Below are 18803 nucleotides of genomic sequence, written 5' to 3'. Positions count from 1 at the left end.
TGTTTTCCCTTCTTTTCTGTATCTTTACAAAAAGGTTAAAAGGATTTTCAATGGTGGGTTTGCCATGGAGCTAAGCAGACAGAGGTCTCTGTATGCCAAACCCCAAAGCCAGTTAACGCTGTTTAATGATGGACAGTAACTGGGTTATCTTAAACCTTTGACCCCATCTATTCTAAGTTGATACAACACAGGAAGTCTGTGATACAGCAGGGAATTGAAGCAGGGTGTCTCACATCCTAGACTAGGACGATCCTTCCCCTCTGAGTTGCATACTTATTGGACAGTGTATGTGTCAGTGCCTTTTAATGGATGAAATCAGGAGTGCTCAACAATGTGACATAGGCCATGTAATGAATATAAAGAGAAGGGTAGCATAAAATCCCTCCTTGGCAGCTGTACTAAATCACTTTACCTGTAAGGGGTTAAAAAGCTCAAATAACCTCGTTGGCACCTGACCAGAAGGACCAATGAGGAAAGAAGATACTTTCAAATCTGGGGGTGGGGGGGATTTGTGGCTCCCTTTGTTGTTCCCTCTCCGGATGGAGAGAGAGACCAGGCAGGTACCACATCTCCTGAAAACCTACCTGAAATGATCCATTTAAGATTACAAAAATTGTAAGTAAGGCAAGGGAATGCATTAGATTATCTTTTGTTTTAGCTTGTGACATTTCCTTATGCTAAGAGGTAGTTTTATTCCTGTTTTTGTAACTGTGAAGCTGAATCCAGAGGGGAGTCCTCTGTGTTTTAAATCTTTTTATTACCCTGTAAAGTTACCTTCCATCCTGATTTTGCAGGTGTGATTCTTTTACTTTTTTCTTTATAATAAAGTTCTTCTTTTAAGAACCTGATTGATTTTAGTGTCCTAAAGATAAGAGTCTGGTCTGTGCTCACATTGCTAAGGCAGTTAGTTTATATATTATTCTCAAGCCTCCCCAGGAAAGGGGGTGAAGGGGATTGGGGGGATATTTTGGGGGAATAGGGATTCCAAGTGACCCATCCCTGAATTTTTGTTTAAATCGCTTGGTGGTGGCAGCAATACTGTCCAAGGACAAGGAAAGGAATTTGTGCCTTGGGGAAGTTTTTAACCTAAGCTGCTAGAATATAAGCTTTGGGGTTTTTTCATGTGGGTCCCCACATCTGTACCCCAGAGTTCAGAGTGGGGGGGAGGGAACCCTGACAGGCCATATACTGCTAACAGCTAACGACGAATCTCCTCATATCTAATGTGTTGGGGCCTCCCTTTGGGAGCAGAAAACAATCTGAGTTCTACCCTGCGCTGTGAAGTTCCTAGTGGCCATGGTGTGCAGCATGGGGACGGTCATGAAGTCCTCAGTGGCTGGGAATTTGTCACGGTGCTGTTCCTATTTATACAGAATCATCAACGGAGGTAGAAGGAAGCTAAAGGCAATTGGGACTAGAACCCAATAAATGTTTGTTTTAGCCGCATGCTCTCGTAACTGTCAGCAATCCTTGCCCAGTCTTAGACTACAAAGCATCAGAAATGTGCAAAGAGTTTCTCAAATGAGCTTCCACTCCACTTCTCCTAAGCAAGAAAATTGTGTGTGCAGCTTATGAAAATCTCAGCTTTTCTCAGTTGCGATGGTGTCACAACTTGGCAGGCCAGATGAACTGAAGGCACTGGGTTGGGGACTAAAAAACAAAAGACATCATCAAGATTTTTCTATGCTTTTTCTCCAATTTGTCCAGTGTACGTGAGGGTCTTAAAGTTCAGCTCATGGCAATCTGATTTGTTGACTGCAATTGAAAAAGCAATTCGGTTGGTGCTTCTGACAGAACAGAGGGTTCTGTTTTGCCTCGTGTTTTAAGCGTAGCATGAGTGGGAAATGGAATTTGTTCTAAGTTTTCCTTCTGAAGACCGTAAGCACCTTCTGTAAACCCCCAATTAGGGGTGCCAGGCGTCCGGTTTTCGACTGGAACGCCTGGTCGAAAAGGGATCCTGGAGTCTCCCATCAGCACTGCTGACCAGGCCGTTAAAAGTCTGGTCGGTGGCACAGCGGGGCTAAGGCAGGCTCCCTGCCTGCCCTGGCTTTGCGCAGCTCCCTGGAAGCGGCCGGCATGTCCAGCCCCTAAGTGCAGGGGCAATCAGGGAAGCTCCGCATGCTGCCCCCGCCCCCAGCGCTGGCTTCGCAGCTCCCATTGGCCAGAAACTGCAGCCAATGGGAGCTGCGGGGGCGGTGCCTGTGGTTGCCGGTACCGCGCAAAGGCACCTGGCTGCGCTTCCCCTTAGGGGCCAGACATGCCGGCCGCTTCCGGGAGCAGCATGGAGCCAGAGCAGGCAAGGAGCCTGCCTTAGCCCCACCGCACCACCGACCGGGAGCCGCCTGAGGTAAGCGCCACCCGGCCAGAGCCCGCACCCCGAACCTCCTGCTCCAGGTCAGAACCCTCTCCTGCACCCTAACTCCCTCCCAGACCCCTCACCCCCACCTGTTGGGTTTCCAACACTGCAGGGAAGCATTAAAATATTGATTAGAGCTAGGTGAAATATTTTGACGTTTTGATTGCAAAATGAGCGGGGCAATGTTGATAAAATTGTTTCCTGTTTGCTGACCAGCTCTAATAAGAGTCTCGCTGAATTTTTGCAATATCATCATAACTTTGCTGTTCTGTTGGGTTTTGCAACCTCTGGTCTTTTGTCCCTTTGGAAAACTCCAGAGCAGGAGCTGGGAGTGTGAAGGAAGGGGTGTGGTATTTGTAATGGGTTCCATTGGTGCTAGTACGCGGATCGCTGCCATGTGACCAGGGAATAAAGTCTGTTTCTTGCAAACACAGCTGTGTATCAGATGCTTATTCCAGTTCTCTGTTCAAGTTCTGCCCACCATCCCATTATAGCTGGAGGTTTCTCCTAAAAGGCCCAGTACTGAAACAGTTAACACAGTTGCTATTTACATAGTCACAGTCGCTAAAACTTCTGTCGTTAAGGGGGGGAGGGCTTTACACCCCTGAGTGACAAAAGTTTTAACGACGGAAGTGCCAGTGTAGACATAGGCTGTGTCATGGACCCAAAACAACAAAAGGATCAGCCTTAAAATCCTCCTCTTTAATCACAGTCACCTGTTCTGAACATCCCTTCAAACCAAGAAATTTAACGTAACTTCCTCTTAACCCAGTCTTCTGCTCTGCCAAGTCTGGGCCTGAGGACTGGCCAGCACAGTTCAATAATCAATAGTATTTTCCACTAATTCCCAGGGATGCCACCAGAGGTCACTGGAACATTTTCTTTTTTAAGGCAACTATTGTCAATCGTTATTTTCAGTGGAGGAGAACCAAGTTGGGAAATCAGTGTGTGACTAAGCTCTCCTGGGGCCTGGTCAGGAAAGAAGAGAGTAAAAACCCTTTGGATAGGTGTGATCTATAGAAAATCAGCAATTTGGCTGACCGCTAGGAGAGACGTAGGATCAGGGTCTAGATTGATGATGTAGTAGTATGTGCTCCAGACATAAGACCCCACTAACCTAGTTCCCGCACTGGCTCTCGGTTTACAGGAAATTTAACCTGGCCTCCCCTGCCAGCGAGTGGCTGGAGGGAGGTGGTGAGACACCTCTACATTCGGTGCAAGTGCCATTATTGGGGTGAATGTACGTAAAGCTAGCGCTCCACTCCTGATCAGCCCCCCTCCCATCAGTCCCGCCTTTTGGGCCCGTCTCTCTGACCATTCCTGCTTGATCACTTGCCTTCAGCCTGAACTCGCGGTGTATCCGAAGCCCTCTCCTGGCTCCTGCCGCCGTCTGTGACTAGAGCCGGCCGGGGAACTAAGTTTCACTTCTGCAAACTGTTTCGACGTTTTGGAAATATTTTCCTCCCCAGGCAGGATGCAAAGCTGATGCTCCAGCATCTTTCCTGGAAGTGAAATCCTGCCCCCATTTCATTTCAGAAACACCAAAACTGTCCCCCAGCTATAGTTCCAAAATCAGACGCGCTCCCTGAACGCCCTCTGATGGAAAGATGTTGCATCCGGAAATTTCTGACCAGCTCTGTCTGTTACTAGTGGCAGCATTGGCATCCTCCATTCCACAGCCCGAGTGCCATCTGCCTGCCTTGCCAAATGTTCTCATGGGTTTAACCCATCCACCCTTCCCCTCCTCCCCCCAATCCCACTATGCCATGCTTGGTTTATCTGTAACGTGGCCGGAAAGCTAGTGCTGCCTCTTGACTCGTATCGAAAATTCTTTTTATTCTTCCCCTTCCCAGATCTCCACATCCTTATATCATGAGCTCCTCCAGGCAGGGACCATCCCTTGTATGTCTGGAAAGCACCTGGTAAATGTGGCTGCTGCCACGGACAGATAACTACTAATAGATACATGCAGCGTGTCCTGGGCTAACTGCCCAGAAACATGCCGCTCATCATGGCAGGTCAGACAGCGGCTCCTGTCTTGCTCGGCAGGGCCCTCTCTGTCCCTTTGGAGGGAGGCGAAGCGGATCGACTTGCCATAAGCAAAGAAGGGAGGTGTGAAAAAGATATTGATCGACTGCAAACTGCACTCAGCATTTACTGCCCGCAACGGCTGTGAACATGGATACGCTTTTCTGACTAGTTTTATAATGGAGCTGGATACGTTTATTAACAAGTTTATGCGGCGGGGTCGCCTGACACAGGATGTCCTTTCTAGTCCTATGGCCTGAATTCCTGCCTCCCCCCATTGGAATTATAAGACTTGGGAGAATCTGCTGCTGTTAGATCACTTGGGATCATGGCAGCTTTTTCAACAAAAAATGCCCAAGAAAATGGTTGGCGGGAAATGGCTTAAAACCCTTGACTCTGAACCCAAGTGCATGTGGGCAAGTTCAGCTCTTGGAGGGTGACATCTTGTTGGGCCTGTCTTGAGCAAGAAAGGCCCAGCAGCAGCAGTAATTCTTCAAATCCGGCTCACTGTAGGATGGCGATGTTACGCAATCCTCATTAGAATGAGTTGCATTTTTCATGCCCCAGGCCCGTGAACTTGACTGAATTAAGCTCCTGTAGGAAAATCGATAAAGGCAGCTTTTTAACGGGCAGAAAACCCAACCCCCACCTCACCCCCCTGCAGGAGGCTGATGTCAAGGTAACCGGGACACAAAGGAGGAGTTAGAAAAGTTTAACCAGAGCCTGAGCTGAAAGGCCCCTCTGATTGGAAGAGTCTGAATCAATAGAGAATAGGGGGAAGGGGGGGTGGGCAATCTGCTGCCCTTACCTCTTACCAAGAGAGAGCAAAAGAAAGAGAAATTGACATCGGTCACTGTCTGAGACGGCTTCTCCCAGCACAGCCGAGGAGAGAAGAAATATGATTCCCTACAAGGAGCCGTGCAAGGACTGACCTTGAAAAGAATCTGATTTGGGGGACGAGAAGGAAAATGTCCGAGAACAGTTCGTCTCTGAGCCCCCCAGGATTGTTCGCATCTGGCAGCAGAGTGTTGCAGCTGGCCACCAAAGGGGAGTGGATCACCCTGGAGCAGACCCTGAGAGGCATGGACAAGGGGGACCTGGCCATCTCCCAGACTGACCAAGTAAGTAGCCAACAACCAGGAAGCTGTTTTAGCGTCGGCTTGTGTTATGACAGATACAAAAGAATAAATGGTGCTATGATGATTTGCGGGGGGGAGCAGGGGAAGGCAGTGAGGCTGGAGTCACCGGGGCTAATCATGGTTCTTTCCACTGCATAAATGGCCAGGTGCCTTGGGAGCAGTGGTTTGCCTCTGTCTGCATCATCTTGTATTCACCTCTGCTGGAGGCAGAGTATTCCACTAGCTGGAACAGGCGGGTAAATCCTGTATTACCAGCATGAACTGACGACCCTGCTCCCATTCTCCTTCCCAGTTGTGGTTCGCACTGAATGGCTTCTCCGCCTTAAGAACAGGGATGTTTCAGCCAATGGTTTCACTACTATTGTGTGCATTACAATAGCAGGACCGTCACGGAGATCCCGGCCCCATTGTGCGAGGCGCTGTGCAAACACATAGTGAGGCGGTCCCTGCCTGGAAGAGTTTCCCATCTAAATAGACACGGCAGATAAAGGAAGCGTTACCGCCCCCGGTTAGAAATGGAGAACCCAGGTGAAGAGCGGTGAGGTGACTTGCCCGAAGTCACACACAATGTCTGATTGAGAGCCAGGGATTGAACTCAGATTTACAGAGCCCTAACCCAGAGACTTAGCCACAAAACCAGCCTTCAGTACGGACAGAGGAGTAGGAATCATTTAATTGGATAGCATTTGTGGATTTAATCTGATGAGGTTCAACAAGGACAAGTGCAGAGTCCTACACTTAGGACGGAAGAATCCCATGCACTGCTACAGACTAGGGACCGAATGGCTAGGCAGCAGTTCTGCAGAAAAGGACCTAGGGGTTACAGTGGACGAGAAGCTGGATATGAGTCGACAGTGTGCCCTTGTTGCCAAGAAAGTTAACGGCATTTTGGGCTGTATAAGTAGGAGCATTGCCAGCAGATCGAGGGACGTGATCATTCCCCTCTATTTGACATTGGTGAGGCCTCATCTGGAGTACTGTGTCCAGTTTTGGGCCCCACACTACAAGAAGGATGTGGAAAATTGGAAAGAGTCCAACGGAGGGCAACAAAAATGATTAGGGGGCTGGGGCACATGACTTATAAGGAGGGGCTGAGGGAACTGGGATTATTTAGTCTGCAGAAGAGAAGAATGAGGGGGGATTTAATAGCTGCTTTCAACTACCTGAAAGGGGGTTCCAAAGCGGATGGATCTAGACTGTTCTCAATAGTAGCAGATGGCAGAACAAGGAGTAATGGTCTCAAGTTGCAGTAGAGGAGGTTTAGGTTGGATATTAGGAAAAACTTTTTCACTAGGAGGGTGGTGAAGCACTGGAATGGGTTACCTAGGGAGGTAGTGGAATCTCCTTCCTTAGAGGTTTTTAAGGTCAGGCTTGACAAAGCCCTGGCTGGGATGATTTAGTTGGGGATTGGTCCTGCTTTGAGCAGGGGATTGGACTAGATGACCTCCTGAGGTCCCTTCCAACCCTGATATTCTATTCTATGACCATCCCGTCCAAAGGGGGCTGTCTGTTGGAGTGCTCCACATGTGCTGAGCTGCACTTTCTGAGCCACAGAGCATGGAAAAGTGCTGGAGTCTTGAACCCATGTTGCTAACTGGTGCCACTACCTGTAGAGGGCATTTAGCCATTCAGGGTCAAGAGCTTTGGGCTTGCATTTAATCTTTATCAACCTGGTTTTCTGAGTGTCACTGCCTGCCCTGTAACCTCGGGTGCCTCACACTGCTTTGCTCTTGGAACTCCCAACCTGGGCCACTCACAGCCAGCCGACAAGCATGCAGGTCACACCCTGAGGACCTGTGTGCTAGCCCGCCCTGGTACAGCGGTTCTGATTCCAGCAGCCTGTCTGCAGCTTCCAGCAGCCTTGGTTACTACTTGCAGGGTGACCCCCAACACACTCCCAGTCCTGAATTGTCCCCAAACGATGTGCTCTGTAATGCCCACCCTTCTTCAGGACAGTTCAGAGAAATAATATGATTCATTTGCTCCTCTAACCAGACACAACGCCCCAGTTGGCCACATTAACTGGAGTTGACACCCACTGGAGTACAAACACAATGCTGTTGGTTTAGATTAACAGCAAAACAAGTTCATGAACAAAAGAAGATTGGGTTTTAAGTGAATTCAAGTATGAGAGAGAAAGTTAGAAATGGTTACCAGCAACTGAAAGTGAAAACACGCCTCTAAAAGTCTCAAACTTAATCTAGCAAGTTTTGGTTCCAGGGTTTGGCAAGATGGCCTTCGACGCCTGCAAGGTGGTGATGGACCCTCGCCTTGCTCAGGATCTCTTCCAGAGGCATAACAGCACAGGTGCCTTTGTCTTCTTAGGTGAAAGAGAAAACATGGGTGTCGGAGAATAACAGAGTTCTCACTTTTTGTTTGGGTACAGCAAGTCAGATACTTTATTTTCTCTAACAATTGCGTAGAGGGAGAGAGCTAAACAGGTCTCTCTACAGGTAAACAATTACAGCAAACCTTTATACCTTTCATTACAGACAATAATAAGCAACAGCTGCATTTTGTTTATACATAGGCCATCTTGATATCTTACTTTTCTCACTTGTTTTGACTCTAGTCTACATACAATATTTTCTACACATTATCTACACAAGGTCGCAACAACTTCTCACACAGTTCTATCCCACTCGCCTCACACAATCCTCGCTTCTACAAATCTCGCGTTATTAGGGTTACAGTTAGCCTGACTCTTGCTAACGAACTGTCATGGATTGCATCCCCTTCCTGTCAGTTCTTTCTCTGCTTCCAATGGGATTCTCTGGCCCTTTCTTTGATAGTCTGGTGAATCTTGGAGTCTTCTGAAGGTTACGCCTCAAAGTAAAGTTTATTCAAGCAGTGAGGAAAGCAACATGGAGTCTGGTGGTGAAGGAGGCTCTGTGCCCTTTCTTGCCCCATTTATGTTTGCTGAAATGCAAATTATTCTGTTTCCTACCATCTCCTCCCCCTGCTGCCTTGATGATCCTGTTTGCTACTTATATGTAAATTGGGGTAAACACGCATCCCTTTGTTTATGCTAGACCTGCTTTAAAAACTTTTGCCTAGGCAGGGCTGTCTGGTTTTGAACATGTGCTAATACCATCGTACAGGGAATTCATAACTTTATATCTAATGTTGCTACCTACTTTTCACCATGATATTATTCACTAGTGCATTGTTAGTTTTCAGTTGACACTTCACAAGGCATATTATGTACAAAGATTATTACTAGGGTGACCAGATAGCAACTGTGAAAAAACGGGACGGGGGTGTGGGGTAATAGGCGCTTATATAAGAAAAAGTCCCCAAAAACGGGACTGTCCCTTTAAAAACGGGACATCTGGTCACCCTAATTATTACAGTAGTGTGTGGGGCGTGAATACAGGGGTGCTTTGGGTCACACGGGGTTTACAGACCTGGCTTAAGAAAAGAAAAGCCCCCAGAGACACATGAGGCAGGCCTGAGGCAGAGTGCTCCCTCAGGAGGGGACAGCATGGCTGAGCTGTTCCAGCCCTAAAACAGCTGCAATCTAATGAAACGCCATGCCTGGGAAAGGACACACCCAGCAGTTCTTACAGTCCTGATCGACTCGGCTCTAATCTCAAACTGGGCCGAAAAGAATTGTGTTTGAGTCGTTCCATTTTCACCTCTTGGAAAGATCTCGGAAGGTGGGTTTTGAGGGTAATTGACCGTGTTTAGACAGCACAGTGTGGGCTGGGACCCTTGCTACCTAAGATCTTAGCCTCCCTCCCCATGCACCAGCATGGCAGCTGGGATCAGGTGCTGAAGTGGGGGTTGCCTGAGAGGTGACCTTTCTAAGGAAGAAATGAGCAGCAATAGCCCATGATGACACGGGCACCTGTGTGGGCCAACCTCAGACATCTAGGTACTCAGTCAGCAATGCCTGTCTTGTCTCCTCCAGGAGTCGGGCCTGACCCCCTTCATGATCGCGGTGAGAGAGAACAGGCTGTCCATTGTCGAGAGGTTGCTGGAGCTGGGAGTGAATCTTTCAGACCAAACTAAGGTAAGAGACCACTTACTATCCAGCTGTCTAGAGCCCTGATGGGAATAAGTGGAGCAAGGAGAGAGAGACTCATGTTAAAGGACTCCGTATAGTATGGAGTTATCGGTTACATGACCACTTGGAGGGGATCTGATAACTGTCTGCTGATAGTATTCTCATTCATTGTTTGTATTACAGTAGCACCAAAGTGAGGTCAGGGCTCCATTGTCCTGGGCGCTGTACAAACCCCTAGTGAGAGACAGTCCCTGCTCAGCGAGCTGAGTAGCTACATAGGCATGACAAAGGAAGAATTGCAATCCCCATTTTAGAAGTGGGGAACTGAGGCCTGGAGAGATAAAGTGACTTGCCCAAGGGCACACTGCGAGCTTGTGGCAGAGTTGGGATTTGAACCCATGTTTTCTGAGAACCTCCCCAGTGCCTTAACAACAAGCCCAGCCTTTCATCTGACGTCATGTGAATGAAACAGACATGGAGGAGGGAGAGGAATTGTTTATGGCAAAGAGCAAGGGACTGAACCTGAGCTTAGGAAAGCGTGTGAGGAACATCAGGAAAAGTTTCCTAGCGTTAAGGTCTATTAGGCGTTGGAAGAATCTCCTAAGGAAAACTCCATGGTATGAAACATCTAGGACTGGACTGGATGGAGCAGGGAGGCGTGTTTGTGATGGGAATAATCCTGTAGTAGCAGAGATGTGAGTAAGCAATAGGTCATTTTCATCTCTAAAACCTATGATTAAAGAGTCTGGCAGCTTGTGCCAGCTGGAGGTCATCTGGTCCAAGGCACTGGCCTTTATTTGTTATGTATTTGTGCACAGAAACAAACATCTGTGTACATCTGTAGACATGCTGGGGAGGGGAGGAGGTAAGGGTCCATGATAAATATTGCATGGCTCTGCAATTTGTTACATGGGACTCCCCTCCACAGCGGTGGGGTGTCTGTGTCTTTTTAAGCCCAGATCATGTCTGATAACGTTTTGGGTATTTCGTTTTTCAAATGTTTTTGTGAAAAGTCCGCAGTTCACTGGCTGAGAGGGAGAGGGTGCTATGGTTTGGCAAGCCGGTGGACATTGAAAGTCTGGCCCTTTGTTTCTAAGGTATTTAAGCACCTAAAGATGTGGATGGGTGGTGTGATGCTTTGGAGGTCCACCCAGACCAGTAAGGGGTTGTGTCTCCACCTGTTCTGTTACCCTTGGTGCTTCTATGCTGGGAAGCTTTGGCTCAGGGCCCTGCCACCAGAAGCCTGCTACTAGCACAGTGACCTCACCCTGGATTTCATCAGCCTGGTTGCTCCTTGTAGGGTGACGCCTACAACCCTTCCAGTTTGGAGTCTCCGCCAAGCCGTCCCCTCTGCGTTGTCCAGCCCCTGTCACTGGGCCCTCACAGAGGCTACCCAGTTCGCTGCCTCCAAAGAGCCTGAGCTCACACCAGCCTGAGAGTTCGGCTGTGGATGTTACCCTTCACTTTCATACATAGCACTGAGATGGGTTTGTAAGGAAATAAACACAGGGTGGCTAACACAGAACATAGGTTGAAGGGCTCCCACGGAAGAGGGAAAGAGAAAGGAAAGGTTACAAATAAAACCAACAAAATGTGCTTTCTAGTGACTCAAACTTAATTCTAGCAAGTTGCAACCATTGCCTAAGCAGTTTCCTTATCGATCACAATCCCTAGTCTCCAAACCAGGGCACCCAACTGTCCCAGGCTCGACGCGTGCTGTAGCCTAGCGTCCCCTCAGTGATGGAGACCGAAATGGTTTTTTGCTTCTGCTCATGTTGCCCAAAACTCATTGTTTTGTCCCTAGAGTCAAGTTGATCTGCTGTTTTTCCCTTCCCATCCCCCGCTGATTCGTATGTTAATTGGGCTTCCATTGTTTTGATTCCATAATGCTTTATTTCCATTGGGGGCTGGCAGATAGCTGCCTCCCCTCATCTCTGGGTGAAAACCTGTTCCTCCCTTTGTTTGGTCCCAGACTTTAAAGCATAATATCAGTGAGTGTCCAGAGTTCCTCATATAATGTAAATAGACTCACTTCCCAATTACATTAATCACCCGTGTGTCACCGGCTTTCCTAAAAGACCTTACCCGATACACTTTTATAGTACAGGAATAGTGTGTACAATCAGTTGATTCAATTGCATATTCTTTGGGGTTCAGCCCCCCTGTTCTCCCCCTGGTGTGTCTGGACCCCAATTGTCACAGCTGCCTAGAGGTATTTTCAAAAGTGCCTGGGCATCTCCCGCTAGGCATCTGTAGGTGTCCAAATAGCTTTACCGCTCTGGCCCAGGTCATGGCAGACTTTGCCCTAGTTATGTGTCCTGCTGGACGCGGGGTGTGATCCCCTGTCATCGGCCATGTCAGCACACGCTCCCAACAGCCACTGGCCAGGGGACTGGTCTGCGAGTGAGGTAACTGCAAGGCCACCCTTTCCCATCCCGCCCCACCCCGGGCCAGGAGTGAGCTTTCCTGGAAGTGCTCTTGAAATGCCTTGAGGAACCAGTCATGGAGCAGAAACAATATCACGTGACTTTATCTGACCAATTGCAACTTGGCAACACAGATTAACGTTTGAATACTTGTGGAAATCAGAAATTATTAATCTTTTATAACATTGTGCTACCTAGTGACCACAACCTCAACTAGGACTTCAGTGTGCTTGGGGCTGTACAAGTGTATGTAGTCAGAGCCAGTTCCTGCCCCAAGAAGCTTATAACTGAAGAGCTTGTCCACATACAGAGTTACACCAGATTAATTTAAGTGTGATTTTAAAGTGAGGTGCAAAAGGCTTCCTGGACACTCCTGTAGCAGTCCAACTAGGGTCAGTTGAGTTCAATGAAAATCCATTAGGAACCATAAGCAAAACTGAAGTACAGTGTTCTTAAATCAAAATTGCTGCAAGTTTGTGTGTTGACAAGACAGACAAAGGGTGGGAAGGGGAAAGCGAAGTGACTCGCCTAGCAGGTCAGTAGCAGAGCGGGGACTAGAGAATCAGAACTCCTGACTTCCAGACCTGTGCTCTATCCACTGGACAATGCAGCCGCCAATAAACAAGCTCAGAAATAAAAATGTCAGAGAGATGTGAGTGCGTAATAAATAGGCAGCTCCCTGCCCTGAGCTATTGCAGGGACGGAGAGACGAGGTGTATGTCAGGGAAATGACATGCTGTGCCTCACTCAGGCAGATCTAGCACCAGGTTGAAGAATAACGGCAAGCATTCACCAAGCTTGATCTCTGTGTAATAACGTCACAGCCTGTTGAGCAGAGAGCAGCTAGACAAATCCCCTCTCAGCTGACGTTTGTCAGTATCAGCCCGAGCGATCGTTCAAAGCTGCTCCGGCGAGAGTCCTTCATGCCTAATGACAAGATTATTACTGCAGCAGCACGGAGCTGTCGTCCGTCAGGAAGATGCATTGGAGGCATTTCTTCTGCCACGAGGACCTTCAAGTGCCACAACAGGCCTGCGAGCGGCTGCTTTTGCAGCAACAGTAAATCTCACAGTCCAGCCTTAAGTGCTGCCTTGGAAGGAGATTTCTCTTGAGGTTTGCACAGCCTTGGTAGGGGTGGGGTATGTCGAGAGCCATTTCTTGTAGGATGGGAGGGCTAAGGGAGGGCTGATGGTAATGGACTACAGGAACTGTCGTGTTGGATACAGTCCAGGTCGGAAGCCTTTCTCGGTCGCTGCGAGAAACACCCCCATCCTTGTCGTCATTCAGGCCTGTAACCCGGACATCCTCTTCAGCTCTTCTCTCTCTAGGGCCTCACATCCAGGCCATGTCTAATTCCTCATGCTTCTTTCTGCATCACATGTCTAGGGTCCAGCCTTTCCTCTCTGTCCACACAGCTAGAGCCATTGTCTAGGCCCTCCTCATCTTACGACTCGTCTACGGCGACATCCTCCCCTCTGGTCGTCACAAATCTCATAAGAGATAATGGGTAGGGTGGGGACAGGCCAGGGAGGGCCTTGACCGTGAGGACACTCAAATGCCTGTCACAAAGATCCTTTTCCCAGTTTGTTGCTTTGACCATATCACCCCTTTGCCTGTGAGGCCTACAAAGCACTTGACAGTTAGGCCACTGCTGTGCTGAGATCGCTGCCCGTCATGCCAGCCACTGTGGTCTCATTGTTTCCCTCATCTGTCTGCCTGTCTCCACCTGTTCTCTATAGTTGTCCATTTAGACTGTAAGCTCTCTTGAGTGGGGAATGTCTATCTGTTCTGTGATTGTGCAGCCCCTAGAGCCAGGGGGCGCTGGTTCTTAGGTGCTATCATAATATACATAATAAATAATGGCAGCCAACATGCTTTTACTGCCCAGAGTTGTGCAAGTCCTTGGCCACTCGCCAGTAAACAACAAAATGCAGCCAGCCCTGTGGAGTAGGAAGCAGAGGCTCACTTCAGAGCCAAGGTTCCCCTGGGCCAGCCTGAGGATCGGGGCTCCCCCTACTAAGGGCCCCATTATTGAGCCCAGGCCTGCCAGGTCCTTAGGCAACAACCCTAGTGGCTGTACTACGGTAGTGCACTGAACCCGCTGCTACTCCTCAACAACCTTAGTGCTAAAGGCCTACCGACCACAGCCATGATTGGATGGACAGGCAGCACTCTCATTGGGTACCTGGTCCATATAAAGGCTCCAACAGGAAGAGGAAGCTGTCTGAGCAACAGACCATTGCCTGCTGACTAGACTGCCTCCCCTGACCCTACTTTGTTGCCCCTGCTGACTTGCCTGACTTCCCCTTCCCAACCCACTGACCCTGCCCCTCAGACTGGATCTTGCAGCTACTGACCGCTGTGAGAACTCTGACCATTGCCCCAGTCTGCTTCTGATCCCAATCAACAGCCCAACTACCCCAGCACCCACGCACACTTGACTACTGCTCCAGGTGGTCCCCTAGCCGTCCTCAGCCCCTGGGCATTACATGAGGTTATTCCTGGAGTGTCTCCCTCAGTTTCTCCTTGCTTTCCCTGCTCTCCGTTTGCTCCCTCTCTCTGTCACCACCTTTCCTCTTTCCCACCCAGAACCACTCAACTTCCCATTGCCCCATTCCTGACATAGAATCAGAGAAACGTCGGGCTGGAAGGGACCTCAAGAAGTCATCCAGTCCAGCCTCCCGCACTGAGGCAGGACCAAGGTAACTTAGATCATCCCCAACTGGTGTCTGTCCGACATGTTCTTAAAAACCTCCAATGACGGGGATTCCACAACCTCCCTTTGAAGCCTCTTCCAGAGCTTAACTCCTTTTATAGTTAGAAAGTTTTCCCTAATATTTAACCTAAATCTCCCTTGCTGCAGCCTAAGCCCATTATTTCTTGTCCTACCTTGAATGGAGAGCAATCGATCACCATCCTCTTTATAACAGCCCTTAACGTATTTGAAGACTGTTATCAGGGCCCCCCCTCAATCTTCTTTTCTCATTGGTCAGGTTTTATAAACTTTTTTATCTTTTGTGCTGCTCTCCTCTGGACTCTCCACTTTGTCCACATCTTTCTTAAAATGCGACACCTGGAATTGGACACAGTGCTCCAGCTGAGGCCTCATCAGCGCAGAGTGGAGCGGGGCAGCTACTGCCCATGTCTTACACACGGCACTCCTGCTAATACATCCCCAGGTGATATTCACCTTTTTTGCAATTGCATTGCATTCTTGGCTCATGTTTCCATTTGTGATCCACTAGAACCCCCAGAACTTTTTCAACAGTACTACTGCCCAGCTAGATATTCCCCGTGCTGCAGTTCTGTAGTTGATGTTTCCTGCCTCATATAGTACTTTACATTTGTCTAGATTGAATTTCCTGACCTGGCTGTCTCGGTGCCCGGTTCTCACCTTCCCCTGGGTCTGGGAGCAGCAACGTGCAGGCAGGGCACAGCTCCTGAGGCTAGCCCAGAGTTGGCTGGTGGTGGGAGCAGGCAAAGGGGCTGGTGGCAGAGAAGGAGGAGGCTAGAAGAAAAAGTGAAGCTCCCTCAGGGAAGATGGTTTTTTTCCGGTGAATGCTTGCACTGCGGGAAAGCAGTGGGAGGCTATGGAGACAGTTAAGGCTGTGTCCTGTTCAGAGGGAGGGAGAGAGAGATGATTTTGGGAGTCCTGAGGATGCGGGCTAATAGGCCATTTTTGTGTCACACTCTGCCTTTGAGTATATAGAAAACGCCTTCTCGTGCCTGGCATATTGCTCAGAGCACTGAACTGGGATCCAGACCTAGGTTCTAATCCCAGTTCTGCCACTGGTCTGCTGGGCGACGTTGGGCATGCTACTTTAACCTCTCAGTGCCTCAGTTTCCCCATCTGTAAATGGGGGTCATGATACTGACTTCTTTAGTACAGCGCTTTGAGATCTAGGGATGAAACGCCCTGTATAAGAGTTAGATGTTGTTGTTGTTAGTCAGTGCAGATTCATCCCAAGGGCCTGAGCTTGCCCTGCAAACCTAATGCAGCAAAGTTGTCCTTTCCATTGAGGAGACCTAATGGTTCCCTGCCAGGCTGTTTTGAACAACCCTGGCTCCTCAAGCTGAGAGCGAGCCTGACTTCCCTGGCTCTCGTATTGCAGCTGCAATTACAAAACATTACTATATTAAGGAAAGAAGAGTCAAGCTCCAGGCAGCCAGGTGGCCAGCGGAGGGACAAAACACTTAATACCGAGGCCTTGTCTACACTTATCCTGTAAGTCGATGTCAGTTACGCTAGTTAAGGTGCGTAAGTTACGTAACTTATGTCGATGTCGCTTACGTCGATGTCAAGCGGTACCTACACCGGTCTATGTCGATGGGAGACGCTCTCCCATTGACATAGCTTCCGCCTCTCATTGAGGTGGATTAATTAAGTCGACAGGAGAGCGCTCACCCATCGACTTATTGAGTCTTCACCAGACCCACTGAATCGATGCCGCTGCATGAATCGCAGAGGCGCTGATTTAGCCCGTAGTGAAGACAAGCCCTACATTTGGCAGATACAGAGATTGGATGGCTCCCATGGTCTGAGGATCTAGGAAATGCTCCGATTGGACGATGAGATCTGAAACCCTTGCGCTTATGTAGACTGTTGGCCCAGACCCTTTATTTTGTAAGTAATTTAGCGACCTTAATAAGATATTTTAATTTGCGGGTTGGCAACAGCAATAAACAAAAACGGCCATCGTCTCAGGATATTTGGTAGATTTGGGATGAGGAGCATTGATTTATTTGATATTCATGTGACGGTTGTCTGGTGAATTTCTTTTCTCTTTGGTTATCCCATTGTGAGTTAGACAGGGAATGTTAAGTAAGTTTAGAGGTAGTTATCTGATGATGTGTTTTGTGATTGTATTAGTTATTAGCTATTGGAGGTGGTTAATAAAGCCCATACATTAGAAAAGTGGTTTTGAATCCATTTTCTTTAGCTAAGCGACAAGGCGGGGCCATCGGACTACCTAGAATCTTGGGTAGGTTAGAAACAGAACAAATCATCTTTTATGCTTGCAATCTTTGTATTCATTGTTCTCATAGGCTAAATCAGTGAATGCTTGAGTGCATAGGCCCCGATTCAGCAAAGCACTCAAGCGTGTGCTTCAATCTCGCTGCCTTCAATGGGTCTTAATGCTTAAGTGATTTGCTAAATTCAGGGGCCTTGGAGATCCTTGGGTGAAGGGTGGTATAAAAGGGCGAGGTGTTTTTATTATTTATTTATTGCAGTGTGGAGATTTGCCCAGATGATCTTTGTCTAGTAGCTCAGTTCTTGATATAGTTTTCCATCAAAGAGATTTTCCCCTCTGTTAGCTGGTTGGCCACCAGCTAATTATTTTTAGTAGCAATAGCTGTGATTGGTGATTTCTAAATCATCCATGTGGAGAGACTGTGGGTTGGGATTGGGTTTTTGTTGTTTTGTTGCGGGGGGAGGGCATTGTATTCAGGACATGGATTGGCATCAACTCTATTGGTAGAGTTGCCAGTTATGGAACCAATATCTCTGGAAGTCTGATATCACTGTTAACAACTGAGATGCTTGGCTAGCTAAACCACAGTAGAGAGTTCCTGGACCTGTAACTTAGGGTTTTAATGCAGTTCTGGTGATGGCTATGAAAACTGGGAGGCTCTCAGTAAGCATGCACTGCAGGTTGGTTTTTTTTGTAAGTAGGGCTCAGGACTTAAGCCTCTAGGTGGTTGAAATCTGTCCCAGGTCAGAACTGACCCAAACTAGTTTCCATCTGCCAACTGTTTGAGCTTGGAGCTCTCTGGCTTATTCCCTGTTGACAGGTGTCCCCACTGCACAATTTGTGATCCTCAACTGGCCCCCTAATTGGTAGAGACTTCAATACTTGCCCTCCCTGCATAGGGGTGGAGACTAAACTACCCTTCCATCCTGAGGTACAATGTCAGGTGCTCAGATATCACAGTGATGACTGCGACATAAATGCCTAGAGAGACAGTCAAGGTGGGTGAGGTAATACCTGTGATTGGACCAACTTCTGATGGTGAGAGGGACCAGTTTTCAAGCTACACAGAGCTCTTCTTCAGGTCCAGGGAAGGTTTCACAGCTAAACACAAGGTGGAACAGACTTAAGCATAAGGAGTTAACACACGTTGCAAGAGACCATTCAAGGTTGACGCACGGACACAGCGTGACAGATGGTCCCTCCAGGCCAGTGTTGAGGCAGGTTAGCAGAGCTGGGTAGGAAAGATGTCTCTATACTGAGCCTTTTCAGTGGATAAACAGAGCTCTTCATGCTGGTGGGCTGCCCATCTGGTGCCTTTCAGCACCTGTTGGTTGAGAGAGGAAACCCATCCCGGCAGGACTGAGCAGTTGAAACTACGCTGGTGATGTCAGCTGCTGCTGCTGCGGTTTTTAAGGCGTGTTGCTAACTGCTCTTTCTCCGACCCCTTCCAGAATGGCCGAAATGCTTTACATGTGGCTGCTGCCCACTCGAAGGAGGAGATCATCCGGCTGCTGCTGGCTGGAAAGGCAGATCCCAACGTCCCCGGAGGGGTATGTGCACATATGGGGGCATGGTAGGGAGGAGCGTCGTTGCCCTTGAAGTCTCCGCTTCCATTTCTTCAGCCGAATGGTCATTCCCAACGGGGACGCGCCTGAGACTGGTTCTTGCTCCACTGCCACCATTTGTTTAAAACAGATACTGGCAAAAATATTGGGGGATAGCTCAGTGGTTTGAGCATTGGCCTGCTAAACCCAGGGTTGTGAGTTCAATCCTTGAGGGGGCCATTTAGGGATCTTAGGCAAAAATCTGGGGTAAAAATCTGTCTGGGGATTGGTCCTGCTTTGAGCAGGGGGTTGGACTAGATGACCTCCC

The 18803-nt window shown here is 48.5% G+C and overlaps 1 protein-coding gene across 1 annotated transcript in view; it reads left to right on the top strand.

The window, feature by feature from the left end:
• Window positions 1–5225: 5225 nt before the first annotated feature.
• LOC112110587 (serine/threonine-protein phosphatase 6 regulatory ankyrin repeat subunit B-like) overlaps window positions 5226–18803 on the top strand; it is a 78244-nt gene continuing 64666 nt past the window's right edge. The window contains exons 1-3 of the mRNA XM_024205656.2: window positions 5226–5505; window positions 9437–9538; window positions 18383–18481. Of these exons, the coding sequence (XP_024061424.2) occupies window positions 5353–5505; window positions 9437–9538; window positions 18383–18481 (354 nt within the window). The 5' untranslated portion in view covers window positions 5226–5352. The remainder of the gene's footprint in view (window positions 5506–9436; window positions 9539–18382; window positions 18482–18803) is intronic.

This window comes from Terrapene carolina, unplaced genomic scaffold (genome assembly GCF_002925995.2).
Source record: "Terrapene carolina triunguis isolate 2854851 unplaced genomic scaffold, T_m_triunguis-2.0 Scaffold58, whole genome shotgun sequence".
NCBI classification, from domain to species: domain Eukaryota; kingdom Metazoa; phylum Chordata; order Testudines; family Emydidae; genus Terrapene; species Terrapene triunguis.
The sequence above is the reverse complement of the archived record's forward strand: the minus strand, read 5'-3'. Positions and strand labels throughout refer to the sequence as shown.